We start from the raw sequence: 20,604 nt of genomic DNA on the forward strand, positions 1-20,604 counted from the left end.
ATTATCTGATGTCTTTATTTCAGTGACAAAAAATCAGCATGTCAGAGTATAAGAACAGTTTAATCCATAACCTGATTTGAGAACTGAGAGATGGACTTAAAAGGAAGTGATTTTTTTTCTAATTTTTATTAGAAAAAATAATTTTCTGTTTTTTATTTTTGGCGTTTTTATTTAAACTTTTATTTTTTTTTAGATTTTATTCTCAATGTGATTCTTCTAAACGAGGCCATCTGTGTGTGTTTAACACGGAGTTTGATCCTTCGTGGTTTCCTGTACTGCGGCCTGCGCAGTGTTAAACATGCCTCTGCTGCCCCCTGGTGTTCTTTCACTCAAACAACACAAAGACAAATCATTTCCTTTCCCGTTTTTTTATTCCACAAACTGACGTCGATCACAGAGACAAACATGTTTAACCCTCTCGAGGCAGGCGTTGCCGATTTGCAACAGTTAAAAACTAACAACCTGATTACCCCACATACATATTTTATGAGTTTTTTTACTCAGAAGTACCACTGCAGGTATTCTTTTGTGCATTAGCAACAAAAACTTAATTTGAGCCTGAGAGGGTTAATCTGAGCACCGTGAAGGATTTCATCTGACGGTTGAAGGCCCTGCGGCCCTCTGGGAAATGTAGTTTCAGTCGTCTCCTCCGCACAGACTGAGCAGAGCTTTCTGGTAGTCTCCTTTAGTGTGCTCCTAAACACAAACGCACACACAAAATTATCCATCGGCAATAAACACAAAAATGCCCTCTCCGTGGTGTGTTCGATGCCCTCCGTGTGTGTGGGATATTGCAGGACTCACAGTGATGGTCTGGTACAGCGACCTCTTGAAATGCTTCTTGAACTCTGTTCTGATCTTGATCAGGTCGACTTCACAGCGAGAAACGATGATCCTGGTCACCACCTTCTCCTTCGCTCCTTTACTCTGAGACACAAAATGTCAGCATGGACGGAGAAGGAGGAGGTGTTATGTTTAGTTCCAGGTGGAAACGTTGGACAGAAACGTGGGAAACTCACCTTCATGGCTTCGTTGAGTCTGCTGGCGAAGTACAGCTGCCTGTTTTCAAAGCACTCCACTGTGGACAAACGATACACACCTGCTTAATGTGTCCTGTCACCGTGAAGTAGAATTTCACTCTTACTTTGTTCTGATGGCGTCTATTTCTTTTAACGTGTGGCTGAAAATGAAAACGAGACTTGCCCTCGTGCTCGGTTTCCCCGTTAAAACTGGGTCTAAATCTGTGACTTGAATATTTGATGTTTCTTAGACGTACCCAGAGTGAGGAAGGACTTCTCCAGATCCCCCTTCACCTCCTTCCTGATGCTCTCCTTCATGTCGTAGGGGCTGTAGCTCTTATACCTCTCAAACACTGACACACAACACACACATTAAACGTAAGACTTTGCTTCAAACACAAGCTATGCTTTTTCACAGCACTGGTTTCTTTCAAGTATACAAATATAATTCCATATTATTTGTACATTTGTTGGTTTCATGGGTCTTATTTTGTAGGTTTCATTACATTTCCTGTTGTTTAGTATTTCATTTCATCTGTCCTGCTTATATTTATAGTTCTCGTGTTTTCTGGCCTATTGTTGGTGTCGTTTGCCTTTTTGTTTTGTTTTTATTGCTCTTAGTTATTGACTGAGTTTTACATTAGCACTGTAATGTGCTGTCTGTATAAATAAAGCTTTGTTGCATCAGTGTTGAGGATGCAGTTCACCTTTCTGCAGGTGGGGGACGCTTCTCTGAGACATGATTTCGATCCAGGTCACCACGTCGGTTCCCTTCCTCTTCACTCCGGCTTCATACAGAGCCTGGGAGGTTCACACAGGAGGACGGTTTAATGAAGAAATTGTGAAAAAAAAGGTCAGGTTTACATAAAAAAGAGAAAAAGCACATGTACAAAACTAACAGTTATACCTCTGAATAGATTATCCCCTCAGAGGACACCAAACCTCGTTTCAAGTCTTTAAAGGTGCTTTTTGTAATCATGTCCTGTAAGCTTTAACTTTCACCACCAGGGGGCACCGAGATGTTTTCAGACACGTTGCTTTAAAGTTTCATCATTATTTTTGGTCCTTCCCCATTTCCACCCCCGTTTATTTTACGCCATCGCTGTAACAATGATTACTCTTCTACCCCGTTCAATAACGGTCACTTTCTTTTGTTTTTTCATATTCTTTTGATAACTTTAACTCTTAGAAGGTTTCAAAGCATTTTTAAGTCACGTGAATTTACAAAAAAGTACCTTTAAAGAAAAAAAAAGTATATTTTGACCTACTCTGGCATCCTCATCAATCTTCTCATAGTCGACGACATTCGAAGGTTCATCTCGTCTCGTCTGTGAAAAAAAGAACAGATTAAATAAAAACAGGTTTTTGTCGACTAAAATAAATCAAAGCTCATTTTCTTATCCAAGCATCAAAACTATAAATATCCTAGAAAAGCATTCGTGTTTTCAGAGTGTCGGTGAGAAACCAGTGTAACTGACACTGTCTGACAAAGTCTATCAACTTATTATTAAATATTGTGAAAGTAGTTTCTGTAGGTTTTTTCGTATCTGTCTGGATATTTAACTGTTCTTAGAAAATATTTAGTTCTCTGAAATATTTTTACCAAATCCACTAAAGTCAAAATGAAGTCAGATGTGTTATTGCAGTTAAACACAGACCCGATACTCACAATAACATTTCCTGTGTTGTATGTGAAACATCATTTTTAGGATTTTATGGGAACCTGTCAGAGTTCTTATATTTCCTGCTTTGTGAAGATAAATGAAGTCCTACCTGAACCAGAGCCAGCAGCAGTTTAGCAAAGTTTCCCGACGTGTCTCCTGCGACGTCTTTCTCTAAGTCCTTCTTAAACACTGCAGAGAAAGTCAAAGTCACATTTTCTCACTTTTTGCCTTTAGCTCATGAAAACCTCTGTTATATATTTATTTAGTATTTTCAGGTTCCTGAAACGTGACTCACTGTCTCTGTAAACCGTCTTGATCTCAGCTAGTTCTTCATTGTTCCTGGAGCAGACGATCTCGATTAAGGTCTCCTCGTCGGTCCCCAGTCCCTGCATGAAAAAACCCCAAACTGCGTGAAACATCCAACAGCAGCTCTCAGCTATCAGAGTGAGTCTTTTCTGGAACGTTCAGATACCCGGTGAGCCATGTTTATTTGCTCTTTAGCGTGACACTGACCTTCATGGAGGCTTTGAGCTCCGAGGCGTCATACTGAGCGGTGCTTTTCATCAGACCCAAAATCAGAGCCTCCAGAGAACCGGATAGCGCCCCCTTCAGGGCACTGACCAGATCCTGACACAACCACAGACACAGGGTTAAAAATCACTTTAGAAATAATCATTTGTACAAAAGCAAAAAGTTCAGGATCTGTTGTATTTCTCACTGCCTTTTCTGTTTGTCAGTTTCCCTCATTTTTCCATCGACCTTCAGAGTAAAAGTTCTATTTTTGGCTCATGATTCGAAGCATGAGATGTTAGCTGTTGGCTGGATTACCACCATGGCTGCTTCACGGCCTTTGGGTTTACATCAGGCTCCAAATGGAAGGTTGTCTGTGGACTTCAGGTTTGTGCAAGTTTGGTTTGTGTACAGTTATTTTCCTGTCATTACAGAAATCTCCATTTTATTTATGATAATAATAATATCCCATTTATTAAAACAAGATTTAAAAAATAATCTCAGTGTTGCTGACTTTTGTTGTTCACCAAAAGTTTGTCGGTTCATGAAAAACTCTGAAGATAATTTATGAAATTATAAGTTTGCCAAAAATTAAAAGTAGTGGCAGTCGTGATTTGTTTTTATATTAAAATGAATGTAAATTACATCATCCAGCTGATTGATCTGTGCGATAATCTCTAGATCATGTTTAGCAAATTTCTTTTTCATGTTTCTTTTATTTCCTTATTTTTATCCTTATAAGTTATTATCCAAGATCATTGTTATTATCAATCAATCAGGGTCGATTTATTTCGAATGATTTATTGTTTAATTTATATTTAAAAGTTACTGAGTAAAAACTGGGAAAAAAAACAACAAATTTTTACGTTTATTTTTCATATTTAGGGAAATTACCAGAAACATTTTGGTGATTATTTTTTAATTATTCTATAAGACTACCCTTAAAAATTCTAAGCTATTTGGTCAATGATTATATAACATTTTCACTCACAACGAACAAAATGCAACAGAAATAATTTGACCTCAGTTATCTGGTTTTAATAATCACTGGAAGCCAAGATTTAAATTAAAACGTGATTAACTGATGGCCCTGATTAGTTTCTGTATATTGATTGAAATAATGAAAGTAACGTATACGTTAAAGGTTCATTTTTGTTCGTTAACAGAGAAGCATCTCTGACCTTCTTGGCAAATCGTTCGTATTCAAAGGCGATCTCTCTGCGCTGCTCGCAGCTCCGTCTCGTCAGGATGTCGATGATGGTCTGTTCGTCCACACCTGCAAATTTGTCAAAGAAACTAAGTTACTTACTGTTTTCAACTACCAAATACCATATACAGACGTCAAAACAACTTTCGCCTGTTGATTGCATACATGTCTTTATTATTTTTCTAAAGAATCAGAGATCACACATTCTCACAGGGCCAGTGGTTCAGGTATCCGTCATCATTACCAGTGACTTTGACCCTGATAAACTGTTCCTCTGATTATCTCCAGCAGTTTCTTTTGTTCTGATGCTGGAAGTCTCTCTGCCGAGGGACATCCTGCTTTTCCAGCAGCTCTCACAAAGGAAGCTGGAAAATGGAGGCCGAGCCTCGCTCAGCAAGTCCTCTGCAGCGTCTGAGTGAGTCACTTTCCAGGCAGATGAAATTATGTTGTACTTTGAAGAGGACAGATATGAACAGATGTGTTACCCTGTGATTCAGAGTGCTGGGAGCTTTTATTTGTTCAGATTTTATGTCCCCGTGTTCTTCCTTCTTTCCATCAGGATTTTTTTTTTTGTTGCTCAACCTTTTTGCTGTTTTAATATTACAATAATTAACCTCAGAACAAATTTGTTATTAACAAGACAAACACTCCTTTGCATTTACTGTAATGAGCATATTGACAGTGTAATGACTCCGAAGCTGACGTGGACGTGATGAGGCTACCTGTGTCTGATTCATGATGTGTGGCTCAGTTATAGCTGTAGGCATGTTGGATGTTACTGTAGAAGCTACATATTATACATTATGCATTTTGCTTTCTACCTGTACACATTTATTGATCATTAAAATCACTACTGTTTCACATTGTGCATGAATTTGCACAAATTAGCATTATGGGTCATATTAGCTGCTGAACAAATTTGGCAAACTAGCTAACGTTAGCTGATAAACTAATCTGAAAATGAGCAGCTAAGTTACTAGATCAGTTTGGTTGAATTAGTCACTCAGATCTATTCTAGACACCATTTTCCTGAGATAGCTTTAAGTTGATTTATGTTTGCAGGAAAGCTAGCATTAAGCTAGCAAAAAAAAAACTTTTCAAAATAAAGGTTTTTATTTAAATAACTTAAAAAACAACAACAACAACAACACTTTTTAAAATAACTTTTAAATAAAAAGATATATAAAATGTGCAGCTTTAAGGTCATGATTTAAAGTGCCTACTTTTTTTCTTCTCATGGTTGGTTATGGTGAAATCTCCTTAAAACTCGTTACCATAGCATTAATAAACCATTAGGCCCATTACAATACCAGTAAAACAGTAGCTAGTATCCACTTGAGCAAAGCCCTGAACCCCTGACTGTTGGCTATACCGATATCTTTTCCTCTTTTTGTAATCCGTTAATTGCTAAAAACCGGTTAAGAAGCTGAAACACCATCAGAAAACTCTGTTGCTGCAGTGTCGGTGATGTCCGAGTCGTGGACACTGTGTTTCCTGTGCACAGTTGAACAGTTAAACTCGGAGAGAGAAGTGGTGGGATCACAGTTACATAACTCAGTGGAAACTTCCTGACCGGTGGGCTTGGCAGGGAAATATCAGGGAGGAAGTTTTCCTGGACTCGCTCACCTTTGGTTTTAATGGCCGTGTCGATCCTGGCAGCATCACGGGCCGGGTCGAAGTCTCGGGCCGGAACCACGGTGGGGTATTTGGCCTCTGGTTCCTACAGAGGACAGAAACTGACCATTAGCTCCTGTTAGCTGCTTGACAGAAAGCACCGGACGAAATGCTGCTGCTGTGATTTAACCTCGTGATGCCCAACAGACTGTTAGAGACACACGCAGGGGTACGGGAGGAGTTCTCCATCAGGCAGCTTTCTGAGGTTGGAGTAATTCGTCTGTCAGCATCTGAATGAAGCACTGATCCGTCATCAGTTTATCTGCTTTCTAACTGTACAGATGAACTCCAGGTGGAGAACGACTCTTGTTCTCTGTTTATTGTTGACTTCTTTATTCTTGTGCTAATTTAATGAATCTGAGGTGGTGAAAATATGTCAGTTCACTGCTTTGTTTTTGTTTGGATTTTTTCAGGTGTGCAGGAAACATTGAATAACACAGAAATGCCTCCAGTACCTGAGACCTGTGTTATGGTACAGTACCAGTAGTGTGATGTAATGCTGCTCTAATTAGGGCACAGTTGGGTTCATCAGTAATTGGAGGAATAACCTGATATATCAAAATCATTTATGGTGATTGCTGTGTTATCGGTGACTCACCCCACTGTACGACAGCGTCAGCTGACCCAGAAACTCAGACACCAGCGCCATGATGGATTCACCTGCAACACACAGTTCAAGCAGCTTAAAGGTGAGTTTACATCATTTTCTGCAGTCATACAGTTTCTGTTATCGCTTACTTGATAGTTAAGAAAAAGGCAGTGAGAAAAGGTTCAGGATCAGAAAGTCTGCTGGCAGTCGAGCTTCTCTGGAGGAGTCTCTGGAGCTGTGATATGTCCTCTTTAACCTTTGAGTGGAAACACTGGGTTTCCTCCTCTGACTGTCTAAAAACAGACCAACAATGGCCTTCAGACTCCAGCAGGCTGTAAACACTCATACGCTGGAGGGGTGTTTGATTTATTGAGCGGGACGTGCCAGCGGAGGGCGTGTGTGCAGATAAGGAGCATGAATCAAACAGATCTGCAGGAATCTCGAGTGCGTTGTGTAACACGGTGAAGCTGAAGCTGTAAAGTGATTACTGCAGAGTTTCCTCCACCTTTGACCCTCTTACAGACTCTGCCAGCATCTCATCTCGCAGCTGCTACAAACAGTCCTGAAGTCTCGGCTCGTCCCGTCGTCTGCTTGCTGCCGTTCAAAGAGGAATTCCACATATCGAAATAAATCATGGAGCACAGAGAGAACACGTCCCGATTAACCTCCTCAGGGAACCAACCAGATTAATAGTTGAAGAGAAATTAATTTACAACAATCTGACAATTTCTACTTTCCCAGTTTTCTGTAGCAGCGTCTAAGAGACACCAAAAATAATCTGAATGTGTAAACTTCAAAGTTTTTTTTCTATCACTTCACACAAAAATGTATTTATTAAAGGTACTTTTTGTAGATCTCATCGCCATGTGTAACTAAGACATTCACCACCAGGGGGCAGTGTTTTACCCATCAGTGCATTGAAATTTGGGGGTGTTTTGTTAATATTTGTATAGTTTCTTAGTATTTGTAAAACTCGTAGTGATTTCTGTTTCTGCTGGTGTCTAATGGCCCAACATGGCAAAAGCATCTTTACATGAAGAAACAATATTATGGTTGTTTACAGATTCATAATTATATTTCCAGAGTCTCCTTCAACTCAACATCCAAAACTAGTTGATCAATCATTATTATCCTCAAATACTCAAAACTCCCTGAAAAGCCTTCAGTTAATCCAAAATGCTGCAGCAAGAGTCCTGACAGGGACTAGAAAGAGAGAGCAGATTTCTCCTGTGTTGGCTTCCCTTCATTGGCTTCCTGTTAAATCCAGAATTCAAAATCCTGCTCCTCACATACAAGGTCTTAAATAATCAGGCCCCACCTTATCTTAATGACCTCATAGTGACCTATCACCCCAATAGAGCACTTTGCTCTCAAACTGGGAGAGCCTTCAGCTGGAAACCAGCTCCCAGTTTGGATAGAGAAAACAATGCCGCTAGTTTTAAGCTTTCCTTTTTGATAAAGCGTATAGTTAGAGCTGGATCAGCTGACCCCGATGGCCCTGAACCTCTGCTTAGTGGAGCGATAGGCTCAGGGGGACTTCCAGTGATGCACTGAGAACTTCTCCTTATTTGTGTTCTTTAGATTTTGGTCTTTTCTGTCCCTCAGTTAGTTTTTTCTTGTTTGTTATTCATGGTTTCCTCTTTTTCTCCCCTCACCCTCAGCCAGTCGTTGCAGATGGTTACCGCTTCATCAGCCTGGTTACATTGGAGGTTTCTTCCTCTCTGATTGGTGGGTTTTCTCTCTGATACTGTAGTATCTTTACTGTACTGTATGTAGGACTGCTGTCATGTTTAAAGTCCATATCATTTTAACCCTTTTTCACTCCTGTGTCTTTAAGGTTACCAGCTTAATTTAGTCTTCAGGAGCTCCCACTGTCTGGAAAGCCTGTCCCATAGGGGGTGCTCTTGAGCTGGTCCAAAATGATTGGGGCTCTTTGGGGCTGCAGAAAAAGTAAAAGTCCTGGGAGAAATGTTGTTTTCACCTTAGATACAACAGATATAGCTCCGATTTTTAGATATTTTACAGGTTTATATTGTTGTAAAACAAGCTGTAGTTTCTACGACCCAAGTGTAAAATAAGAGCTTCCCTGAGCCTGAGGGTACATCTGTCATAGATAAAGAGCAGTGTGGAGATGATGGTCAGAGCTCCCGATGTTTCCCTGTGAAGCTGTTTTTACTTCCAAACATCTGGAAGAACCTAAAACTACCTGTTGAACCAAACTCAGGGTCAGAAATGAGCCCACGCACTCACTTTAGTTGCTAACATAAGTTGAGCAGCTTGAAGAATGAAAGGCGACATGAAAGCACAGCGAACTGCAGCCAGTCCTCATTTATCGCTCCGAGGCGGCGGCTCGGCTCCATGCACGACAGAACGACTCCATCTGCAGCGGACTTTGAGCTTTATAACCCCGCAGACATTTTACATCAACAAAGCACTTCAGCTTTATAAAATCACTGTTGTTTGCAGCTTCTCTGTCCAGCATTAATCACCGGTGGCTTTAGGTTTCACTCATTTCACTCTTATTTTGGCGGATTTTAGAGGAAGCGTTTGTAAAAACTGCTCATGCTGCTTAAAAAATTACAAACAAACACTTGAATTGATGGTTTTGTTTCTGAATGTTTGGTTAAAAAATACTTTAAAAGTAAGTGAAACTACTTCTCCATCCTCCAGGCTTCAAAATAAAAGCCTCCAGTCATTGCTAAGTAAGGAAACAAACACGATTCGTTCTTTTTTGACTCTTTGAAGTAGAAAAAAGAAGAAAAGTCGTAAATCGTTCCTGCTGCTAAAGCTCTCTGATATCCCGATATCCCCGCTCTCACTCTGATGAGTTCTTACCTTTAGAGACGCAGCAGCAGCTCCGTTATGAGCCAGGACGAGGCTGGGTGTGGTGTTTAAATACAGGCTGACTCACACACACACACGCACACACACACACACTCTGCCTTCTGACTGCCTGCATGACTCACTGAGTTTTACACATCAGGCTGAACACATGGGCAGAAATTCCTCAGCGAGGCTCAAATCGCCTCGCCAGGGGCCGAGAAAACACTCGATTCTTATTGGCTGGCTGGCTGGTGGGAGGCTTTAAAAGTTAGATACGAATTTTTTCTTAAATTCAATCTGAGCTCATGATTTAACTCCTTCCTGCATCGTCTGTGAGTGAAGTTCATGAAACAAAGCAAAGTGAACGAGGGCGATTCAGAAAGGTTTCTGCTCCGTGATCAGTCAGGTGAAGTCAGGCTGCTAGTTTTATATCATCCGATGGGCCTAACAAGCTGGTTATATAACCACAGAGTCAGTCTGCCTTTCTCAAGTGTCGTGGCAGAGCAGGGTCCACAGGAGGTCACCGACTTTAGTTTGTTATCTTTGTCGTCACCCCGTCGGGCTGGTGGGCAGAAGATGTGAACACCTAAGCTTTAAATGCAATAACTCGAGAAGGAAGTCACCTAAGATTTTCAGATTGATACCATAGATGCATCTGCTAAAAACCTCAAGGTCAGAGGTCAGGTTTTCTAAAAGTCTTCTGAATGCACTAACTTGAGAACAAGGTGACGTAGGATTTTGAATCCTACCAGGGCTACCAGCCAGCCCACTCAGGCTGTGCAGGTAGTCCTGCTCCTCTGTGATGGCACATCCACATCCAAGTGTCATCAGAAGTAGGTTTGCTGTGTCTGTCAGCCCAGCAGCACAGGTATCATCTTCTTTGTGCAAGGAGGAACAAGAAGAGCAGTACTCAAGGTCCAGTAGTGACCTCTAACTCATGTGCATGCTTCTAAAACATCCAGGGTCCATCTATCTGCTGATTGATGGACCTTGAAGAGACAGGAGCTAAAACAGCTTGTTTCATGGAGATGATGAATTAAGGAACTTAAAGATTTTTTTAAAATCTTTTTTTTATCGTGTTATTATGCAAAGCTGCTCTGATGCACTCCCACAATAAAAATACTAAACTCAAACTGAGCAGAATGGGTCGCCTTTAAATACAAAATCAATTTATACTTGCACACTTTTAATTATGAGTATTTTTTACAGTGTGGTGTCAGATCAGATTTAAGAGTCTGTATGTCATGATCACTCTTCAGCAGTGACACTTCCCGACTTTCTGTCCTCTTCTAAAGTTTATCGACAGGTTCACTGACAGTTTCTACGGCCCGAGTGAGACACAGCGTGGTTCAGCCCTGCTAATATTTATCCAGACAGTGTGTGATAAAGCAGGTGCGGCGGGGTGGAGCGGGACAGTGACGGAGTTTTATTGATCGTAACAGGGCCACGTGGTCTCAGGTGTGTCCCAGCAGGAAGTGACCTCCCTGTGGAGGGAGGGGGTGATGGTGGCCAGAGAAATCGGGGCCTTGACGGGTTAGTTTGTCTAAACGAGCTGCTATGGTGATGCTGAGCGAGTCATCACACTCATTCAGCAGTCATCCATGAGTCAGCCTTTCTGATCCCAACAGTTTTAATCCTCCCTGCATGAACAGAAACAGGCACATTCATCGTTACCACAGACGGTCACAGACGGTGACAGCTGGAGCAGGATCAGCAGGAAACCCTCCTGGAGAACAGTTAACAGCTGGAAAAGGTGACCAGGATTCAGGGAGGATTCAGGGTTACCTGAATTATGCTGCAATAGGTCTAAGATGCTGGAAGATTCCCATGATGCACTGGGTGTTTCTTCTTCACTCACTATGTGTTAATAGACCTCTCTGCACTGAATCATACCTGTTATTAATCTCTGTCTCTCTTCCTTCTCTCACCCCAACCAATCACAGCAGATGGCCCCGCCCCTCCCTGAGCCTGGTTCTGCTGCAGGTTTCTTCCTGTTAAAAGGGAGTTTTTCCAACTGTCGCCAAAGTGATTGCTCATAGGGGGTCATATGATTGTTGGTTTTTCTCTGTATATTATTGTAGGGTCTACCTTAGAATATAAAGCTCCTTAAGGCGACTGTTGTTGCGATTTGGTGCTGTGTAAATAAAATTGAATTGACTTGAAATTGAAAATATCTGATGCAGGAGTGCAGACAAAACAAAATGAATTAACTGTTGAGAAATTACATTTTTATCCCTCAGAGTCTCAAATGTAATTGGACAAACTAACATCATTTTTTTGCCCTGCATTTCTTTCCTTTGAGAAATTCTTGGGTTGTTTTTGCAGTTTTCTTTGACTCCTTGTCAGTTGGCATATGAAGCTCTGTCTGATCATCTTTGCAGCATTTGTCTGAGTCTGAGCAGAGACTACAGCCCCGTAGATTTCACAGCTCATCAGTGACCCACTGCAGCCACACACGCTCATGCCACAACAATACCTCCACCATGTTAGACACATGATATGGATGCTTCTAGATCATGAGGTGTTTCTCTCCTTCTGCATACTTTTCTCTTCTCATTATCCTGGTAAAAGTTCATCTTGGTTTCCTCCACCAAACAATTTTTTTTTCAGCGCTGTGTCGGCTCTTCTAGATTTTTTCGACTTCCTGTTCTTGAGTGTAATCCGTGGCTTGCACCTCGTTATAAACTCTTGATTGTAGACCTCGTTAATGACACCACAGTAAAACCTGAAAAAGAAGCTAAAGTTTTATCTTCCTTTTTATCTGCTTCTCTTTTATAAAAAGCTTTTATGTGAGAAAAGTTAATAAAAGAAAAAACAGACACAAAGCCCACAGAGCTTCATGCTGTAAGCAGTTTCACAGTCTGTGGTCGATCCTTTTAGTTTATCCCTTTCTGTTGAAATCTGTATGGCTTGTAATTTTGTGCATAGCACAGGCAGGTTGACCTGCACGGTGATGACACCATCCTCGGCTTTCTCCACAGCTGCTGGATAAAATCCAGACTCAAAGCCATGAGTCAGTGCTCGATTGGGAAACCCTGGGATGATTTACTGAACCACCCTGATGATCCTGACAATGTTGTTGGGATGTGACAAGTCAGATAAGAAAAAGATATCCTGGGAATGCTGGACTGGATTCACGGTACAGGGTTTGGCTTCTGTGTATTGGGGCTATAAAAACGAGGTGTGCAGTATGGGGTCATGAGTGAGATTAGCTTCTCTGAATAAGTTGTGCAAAAGATTTCTTTCTTTAAAGGTTTCATACCGCTGCATGCGTTTTATCTACAGTAATCTGTGCAGGTGTAAAACTCCCCTTTTTTTGGCTGCAGATATATTTTGTTTAGATAAACAACGTCTCTGAATATTACTTGTTCTAGAAAAATGTAAACATGTTATTCCTCCTTTGAAAGCTGTTCTCTAAAAGTGAAGAGTCCTGATGAAGGGTGTTTACTTGCTGGGAGGTGAGGAGCTTTACACAGTGGTGTAATGCAGAGGAATGCGAGCTGAGTTCAAGCTGCCCTCAAAGGGACGAGCTGAACTCTGAGGGGCAGAAAAAGAAAATAAGGGCTGTCTGCGTGGCGCTGATAACACAATCAGAAACTCAATGTCGTCAGAGATATGAGAGCTGAGAAACGAGAGCCAGGTCTGCTCGGTGTGGAACTGAGGGCGACGCAGATCATCCACAAGAGGGCAGCAAAGGCCCAGTTCACCCGAGTCCACTGCAGAGCATAAAGGCTCATTGTGTGACTGTTATTACACTTCATGACACAACACAAAGAAAAATGAAGCAAACAGGATGAAATTTTTATGATGCAGCAGAAATGAAGGTCAAACATCTGCCGGGTGCAGGAAAGGAGACAAGGGAAGGACAGAAGAGAAGATTACATTAAAAACAGAATGGAGACGGGAAAAGCAAAAGAAGCAGAGAAGAAGGAAGGAAGGACAGAAAAATGTCCGACCCTTATTTAAGGTGCACTCTGAGATGGCGCTCAGGTATCTGCAGTGCCTCATCCGATCCTCTGTTTTGCTGACACTGGACTTAACCTCGTTAGCAGCTAATCCTCAGGGCCACATTAACAGCTTTAACACGGAGTCGCCACAGTGTGCTGCAGCCCAGAGCTGTAAACAAGCTCCAGAACCAAAACCAGGCCCTTACCAAACCACCTTTATCCAAACCAGAGACAAAAAAGGCAGTGAAACGTCCACGGCTCTGAGGACAAACGAGGCCTCTGACTTGTGGAATCAAACCTGTAAATTAGAGTTATTAACAGCTTTATTACAACAAGTCAGCGACAGTGATGGTACTGAACTCGACATGTTAGTCACCGTTGGACCTGGAAGCTTTTTCCCTGACGTAGATTCAGTCATATGGAGCAGGTGGGATTCTAATAACAGAGAAATAAATCAGTGGATCGTTTCATTAAAAACAGAACCTCAAAAGAAAGCTTTTTAATTTTCTGCCCCTTCTCTGTTCTATGCCCAAAACACCTCAACTAGGAGTCATTCAGGACGTGTCCCAGTCAGATGGTCAAGCCGCCTTAACTGGCTCCTTTCGATATAGAGGAATAGCAGGTCTGCACCTCCTCAGCCCTCTAAGCCCAGAGGAAGCTTGTTTCTCGTGGCCATAGGTGAGGCAGGAACATAGACTGATCATCCCCAGTCCCATCAGCACTTCGGGCTCTTTGTTGTTCAGTGAGCTCTTCCTTAGCAAAGAGTGACTGACTGGGGGTCGGCTGTTGCCATTTGCACAGAGGGGATGTTCTTGGTCGGGGATAATGTTTACATCGATGGTACCCAAGGTTTCCCATCGGAAGATTGTTTTTCAGTTATTTATTTGGTGTCTGATTGCTGGATAGATCTGAACTTTATTAATAAACCATTGTGGTTTGGTTTGAGGACTGTGGTTCCCTTCATGGTTCAGCTTCTGAAAGTGTAACCCGATTCCATGTCTTGCCCTGCTCTGCCTTTCATCGGCTTAGTAATCTTGTTAGCAGAGTTCCTGCGTAATCCTCCCACAGTGTTCAGATCCCTGCAGGTCTACACGGCTTCTTCCCTGCAGCTCTGTGGGATGCTGCTGGACCCCAACTGAGCAACTCAGGTAGGACAGGAGACGCCCAACACTTTGACCACTGACACCTCCATGGATGCTGCGTAGCTTTGAGAACAATGAAATAAAGTCGATTAGGTGCCGTGTTTCGCTTACAGTTCAGGTGCATGCCCTGGTTTCGAATGGTAGTAGCTGGTGATTTGTACTCTTTAAATTTGTTTATACTTATAGTTCAATTTGAGCTTCCTGAACCAACGAATCAGGGCAGGAGACACAAGGCTGAACCATAACTATTGTTTTCTTCTTGGTCTGTGGTTTTATCAGGTTGTCCTGTAAATTTGATAAACTTGATTGCTGCTGATGCCGTGAACTTCTGCTAACACACACTCATTTGTTTGATATTGATCCCCAGTTTGGGGTCTTGAGGAGGTCTAACTGAGGCAGAGATTAATTAAACGTGGTTTCTGTTGAATTTTCAAAAGATGTTTTTCTTTTTTAACATTTTAGCATAAGCATCAACAGGAGAGCTCCCAAAGTCGCAAAATTGAACCGGGTGAGGGGTATATTTAAGTAACTTTGAGCACATGAAGTCAAAATGGTTTAAAACTCCGAGTCATGTCTGCTGTAAACTCACCAGAGGTGCTCTTCTGTGAGTTTTTCTTTACCTGAACTGAAGCTGGAGGGTGTTGGTGACTCTGAAATCCTTTGAGAGCAATTTGTAATTTGGGATGACAGAGTTAAAACTGACTTAACACAAATAATGAGCTGCAGTGTGTGAAAACAAAAATCGAATCTTTTAGTAAAAAGTGGCACTACAATAATTTTAAAATCCAAAAAATCAGCCTATATTAAAAATATATTTGTGTGAAAGTATTAATTAACCCAAAATATAAAGTGCAAAAGTAAAAATATCATTTATGCACTAATTCAATGTGTAAGTGTTCTGTTTTTAAATATTACACTCCTGAAATATAATAATGTCTTTTTATATGGTTAGTTGGTTAAGTTTACGGTTTGTGTAACGCATCATTATGAAACAAAAGGTAGAATATTTACCTCATAAATAAGGAGGTGATGATGCATAAAGAAGCATAAAATGAAAGTAACTTAAAAAATATACTTAGTTACTTTACAGGATGAAAACAATGGTCCAGATTAGTTTTGATAAATCTGGTTTAACCTGAGGGTTCGATCAGTTAGGAAGCTCTCTCTTTTGGCAGTTATCTGAAAGTCTAAAAAGAATAACCAGTCAATTCGAAAAGCTCTACTGCTTTCCTAAACCAGCTGATTCGCTCACCTGGCGAAAGAGCCAACTAGCTTAGCCGCTACTTTATAGACAAAAACAAAAAGTGAGAGAGACACAGACACCATGAAGACACAGACAGATGAATCCTTAAGTTTTACTTTTTAAAGCTAGACTTGCTTATATTTAAAAAAACAAACAAACATGGTGAGTCTGTGATGTTATCTGCTAATACAACCCGGCTTGATTAGCTTTGCGACGGTAATCAAGATGCTAATTGTAGCATATGAAACCAGGCTAGCTAACCTAGCTAAATATATTAAAACTAAATATAAATATAAAAAATAAACAGCTGATTCTTTAGTGTGACTTAGTCCAACTAAACACTGAAAAAGACATTTTTAGTCAACCAACCTTTAAAGTCCAGAAAAACAAAGAGACTTCAGGCTGTTAGATGAGTCCATTATTTCAATGCATGCAACATACTTTCACATTGCTGCGCCTTGATCCTGATGCCAGGTCGTCATGAGTCAGTCGGTGGTTTTTGTGGGACAGCCCTAAAATGGTAACATCTGTACTCTAAAAACACATTGCATAATGCTAACGTTGCATTTTATCACAATAATCATGCAGCTTTACCAGTTAACGCGTCAACTTTGTTCTGTGGTTGAAAACAAGCCAAATAGAGACTAATAACGTAAACACAATATACTTCAGTGTTAAATTTATGGTAATGTTGTTGTATTTCATTATCAAATGCAGTGTTTTAGAATATAAATATAACATGTTCACATCTTTCCATGTTGGCTTTCCTTTTTTAGAACTGGAAAAAAGGAAAACTGACTAACAAATTAGTCAGCTTCCCAACTGGTTAATTGGCACATACCCCAATTAGAAAGTAAAAGTGCCAAACTGGAGACCAGTGTAAATGAACGTATGGCTGCAGTGAAAAGCCGTTTTGTGCTGCCAGGCCTCCTGTGGAGGATTAGGGTCAGCATCGGTCTGATCTAATTCGGACTGACACTCAGCCAGACATGATCTAAACACCGTTAAGTGCAGCGGGAAGCGGGTCAGTTGTAAACTTAGCAGTGATACAGCTAATTGTGTTTGGTTTCCATGTGTCCTCATATCCACAGGCGTTTCCGTAGTGATTGTAAACACAGAGCCTGCCCTGACATGAAGAAGACGATAATATTTAGAAATAGGTTCACACTGTAATGGCTGACAGTGTCTGTTCTTCTTCTTTGAGGATGTTGAGCTGGGTGGTCAAAGTTGTTCCCCAGCCGCCTGAGCCCAAAAAATCAGAAGAACAGAAGGATGCTGCCCCGCCCCCTGCTCCTGCCCCGCCCCCTGCTCCTGCCCCGCCCCCTGCAGCTGCTCCGCCTCCAGTTACTGTAAGCTTTGCCCAACTAAAAAATGTTTTATTGTGTCATGTTTACGGAGCATTGTGAGGCAGAATGGGTTGTTTGCCTTAATAACTCAAATTTTTGTGCTGTTCTGGAAACCACAAGTCTGTGTGGTACGGCCACACTTTAACAAAAACACATGTTATTAACAATGTCTAATATTAAACTGAAACAACAATGTTGGTGATTGGCGGAGGTTACCGTTACTATGGAAATGTTGAGACCCATCATTTGAACCTGAAACTCATATCATCAAAATCAAATAATTTTTTTTAATAATCTTGATTCAGCTTGGAGCTAATTGGCTTGTTTCAAGGCTTAAAACTCTTTTTTCTGAAACTGATCAGAGAAAATGAACAGGAAATTCACTACGGTCACTGTTAAATCCATATGGACTATCATGATTCTGTAAACTATGGTGTTGAAGTGTGTGTGCTAAATGTCCATCATGATACTAATACTTTTATCCAGAAGTAGTATTTGCACTGTTACTTTTTATGCATTATTTTAGTTAAATATATATAAGATGACTTTGTGTGTTAAACAGGAGAAGAAAGTGAAGTTTCAAGATGAAGTCAAAAGTGAAAGTAAGATCATTCACATGCAAATCGTTTAACTTTGTGTAGCTCAGTTGGCATCTTTGTTTTTTAAAAATATTAAACATATATCAATGTTTGACGGACAGCACCAAAAGCTGAAAAACCAATGCAGGAACCTCAGACAGGAGCGGAGAATGGGTAAGTTATAACCTACAAATATACCACACAAGACACAATGTTTAAACTTAAACACAATGTTAAACCTAAACTATACAAAAGGAGCCAGCAGTGCAGCTCATATGTTCCTCCTTATTTCCTGAAACCTTTCCTCATAGTTGCATAAAAATGAGTTGTTATTTATACGCAAGTTACAACTGTATTTCCAGCAAATCCCAACACACACTGGTTTTATTTATAAGGACAAATATTTTTCCAAATGAGTTTATTTGTTTGGAAAAGTACACATGAACAGTATTATAACAAACATTATGGTACAACTGATAAATATACAACTCGGAGTTCCCAGTTCAAGCTATGGCTGATAGCTACAATAGCCTAAACTTCTGCTAAATTAGCTGAAATCTAATGCTAACCTAGTCCTTCAAAGATAACTGAAAAACTAATTTTCCTCTGAATTTTCTTAATACTTCTATAGAAAAAATAGCTGGATATTTATGACATTTTATAAAATGTTTTTTTTTTATTGTTTTTATTTTTATTATTATTTTTCAGTAAAACCTAACTTAAAGGTTTTATTAATCCTAAAACCTAATATTATACAGATTTACTAATGAGTACTAATAGCTCTAAAATTCCTGTTTGATTCAGCTGTTAGACTTTATTAACAGTTACCGTATTTTTCGGCCTATAAGGCGCACTTAAAATCCTTTAATTTTCTCAAAAATCAACAGTGCCCCTTATAATCCGGTGCGCCTTATATAAGAATTCTGGTTGTGCTTACTGACCTCGAACTGATTTTATGTGCTACACGGCACTCAAAAATCTTTCAAAAAAATGTTTTAGTACGACTTTGGTAAGCTATGAAGCCGCACCGCTTGATGGATTGTTGGAGCATTACGGCTGTCATAGTCAGGAGCCTCGCAGAGTACTCTGGATCCAAAACTCCGTCCGCTTCAGGTCCCAAAGTCAAACGAACACTGCAGCATCACTGAGAGTTACAAACTGTCTAAATTCTTTCATCTTTAATAAAATGATCAGCGTTGCTGCTTTACCAGGTGTAACAATTAAGTTTAAAATCCAGGCATCCATGAAAACAGAATTTATTAAATGTAAACATGTAAATTAAATGTATGAGTTAGAAGTTAGCAGGAAGTTAGCTCGCTAGTTTCCACCTAAACATGATATAGCATGTTCTGACTGAGAGATTTCTGAAACAGTTCAAACGTACAGCTCTGCTATCACTTCCAACATAAATGAAGACAGAAAACTAAACAGCAGTGACGTTTGTAGGGTTACTGAAGTTGGGCTAGCTGGTATATAATGATGTGCTACGTGGTGGCTAGCAGCACAGCTATGTTAGCATAACATAAACACCGTGAAGCTGGTGGATAAATGCTAACTTTTTTCCATTCAATAAAAGTTAACGTGAGGGTTCCCGATCATTAGGGACAAATGCCAAACTTCAGTCAGGAGAACAACTGAGATAATCCATCCACAATACGAGTTAGTCATTAATATACTGCAACAACATGGAATAGAGCAGCTGTTAGGGAATTCAATATTAATGAATCATTGGTACGGAAGTGGAGGAAGCAAGAAGAACTAGTTGAGTAAAGTGTTTTGTTTTGTTCCTTATAATCCGGTGCGCCTTATGGTCCAAAAATACGGTACTACACGATGGAAACATGATGTTAATGATGGATTCTTCACTGTGAATGTCTCATAGTTTAATTTTATCTGTGATAATACTCCCCTGGAGAATGCACCGTTAGCTTGCTAAGAGACTTTTCCCTTCTTAATGATTTTAGTACCTTTTTTCTTACCTCTGACTCCAGTGAGGGAAGTAACCAGTGACATTTTCCTTGTACACACTAAAGATTAAATATCTCTTTATGTTTTTCAGCCTTTAAACAAGCTGCATAGTTTCAGTAGCATTTTTGATTTTGAGCCCTGATTATATTTTGGTTCAGTGTTACTTTAGAAGGGAAAAAAATCTTTGCTTTGTTCCAGGAGAGTGAATAAAAAGCCTGAATTTAAACGTTTACATCCTCAGCCCAGCAGCTGGGTCTCAGAGCGGCATGCTGACGTGGATCAGCGGCGCTTTGCCTCAACCCGCAGTCTCACCGAAAATGAGCCGAGCAAACTCCACTGCCAAGGTGAGGTCCTGATAAACGACCCTGGGTCTGACGCAGAGTCAGACTCAAGCTACATTTTTCAAAAAGATAAGTCTGTGAGGTTTTCATACACATCAGATGAAATCTCTGTTGGTTTACAAGGTGGCAGTCCTGATTTTAGCCCTTAGTCAGTTTTTCAGTTTTTCAGATTTAGATTTTCAAAAAACAGAAAATTGATCGCAGCTTACACACACACAGAGCCACTAGTCACAAACACTGTTGCATGTCAAGGTAGAGATCGACAACAATGAGGTCAATAAATAAATAAATACATTAAAAGTAAGATAAAAACTAGAATACAAGGAGAAATGTCTAAAAATGATCAACTGCATAATCATTTTCTTTGTTATTGACACATTTAAGTCCAGATAGTTATCATCACACCACTTTACAAATTCAGGTAAAACAGGATCACAGTGCTCTGTTCTCATAAGACGTCCTGCAGATGTCGGTGTACATAATAAAAAGTAGATGTGCCAGAACAAAGGCCTGAGGTGAACCAGAGCTTCACACAATCCCACTGGACATTTGT

General features: G+C 40.4%; 2 protein-coding genes across 4 annotated transcripts in view; one reads left to right on the plus strand and one right to left on the minus strand.

Annotated features, from left to right (window-relative positions):
* Positions 1 to 352: 352 nt before the first annotated feature.
* On the minus strand, positions 353 to 15,228 carry LOC120721359 (annexin A2-B-like). 2 transcript variants are annotated; one of them, XM_040011635.1, is made up of 16 exons: positions 15,225 to 15,228; positions 11,940 to 11,944; positions 8,848 to 8,859; positions 8,506 to 8,508; positions 6,673 to 6,734; positions 6,027 to 6,120; positions 4,375 to 4,469; positions 3,197 to 3,310; positions 2,979 to 3,069; positions 2,793 to 2,872; positions 2,288 to 2,347; positions 1,727 to 1,820; positions 1,277 to 1,372; positions 1,020 to 1,078; positions 805 to 927; positions 353 to 696 (listed from the first exon to the last, which is right to left on the minus strand). In XM_040011635.1, the coding sequence occupies exons 5-16, from the start codon at positions 6,721 to 6,723 to the stop codon at positions 637 to 639; spliced, it is 1,017 nt and encodes a 338-aa protein (XP_039867569.1). In that variant the 5' UTR covers positions 6,724 to 6,734; positions 8,506 to 8,508; positions 8,848 to 8,859; positions 11,940 to 11,944; positions 15,225 to 15,228; the 3' UTR covers positions 353 to 636. The 2 variants fall into 2 exon arrangements, with proteins under 2 accessions (XP_039867569.1, XP_039867568.1); XM_040011634.1 differs by lacking the exons at positions 8,506 to 8,508; positions 8,848 to 8,859; positions 11,940 to 11,944; positions 15,225 to 15,228 and adding an exon at positions 9,499 to 9,637.
* The window catches only part of cngb1a (cyclic nucleotide gated channel subunit beta 1a), a 36,653-nt gene continuing 30,059 nt past the window's right edge, over positions 14,011 to 20,604 (plus strand). For both annotated transcript variants that reach the window (XM_040011632.1, XM_040011633.1), the window contains exons 1-5: positions 14,011 to 14,581; positions 17,023 to 17,167; positions 17,727 to 17,766; positions 17,865 to 17,916; positions 19,952 to 20,054. In XM_040011632.1, coding sequence (XP_039867566.1) covers positions 17,024 to 17,167; positions 17,727 to 17,766; positions 17,865 to 17,916; positions 19,952 to 20,054 — 339 coding nt within the window. In that variant the 5' untranslated portion in view covers positions 14,011 to 14,581; position 17,023. The remainder of the gene's footprint in view (positions 14,582 to 17,022; positions 17,168 to 17,726; positions 17,767 to 17,864; positions 17,917 to 19,951; positions 20,055 to 20,604) is intronic.

Source organism: Simochromis diagramma, unplaced genomic scaffold, assembly GCF_900408965.1.
Source record: "Simochromis diagramma unplaced genomic scaffold, fSimDia1.1 OVJJ01000603.1, whole genome shotgun sequence".
NCBI classification, from domain to species: Eukaryota; Metazoa; Chordata; class Actinopteri; order Cichliformes; family Cichlidae; genus Simochromis; species Simochromis diagramma.

Excerpts from the sequence above, each read along its gene's own strand:
- LOC120721359 (XM_040011635.1), bottom strand. The coding sequence starts at position 6,723 with ATGGCGCTGGTGTCTGAGTTTCTGGGTCAGCTGACGCTGTCGTACAGT. Across the intron at positions 2,873-2,978 it reads CAAGACGGTTTACAGAGACA|TGTTTAAGAAGGACTTAGAG; the intron begins GTGAGTCACGTT and ends CTTTCTCTGCAG. Across the intron at positions 1,079-1,276 it reads GAAGTCCTTCCTCACTCTGG|TGGAGTGCTTTGAAAACAGG; the intron begins GTACGTCTAAGA and ends GTTTGTCCACAG.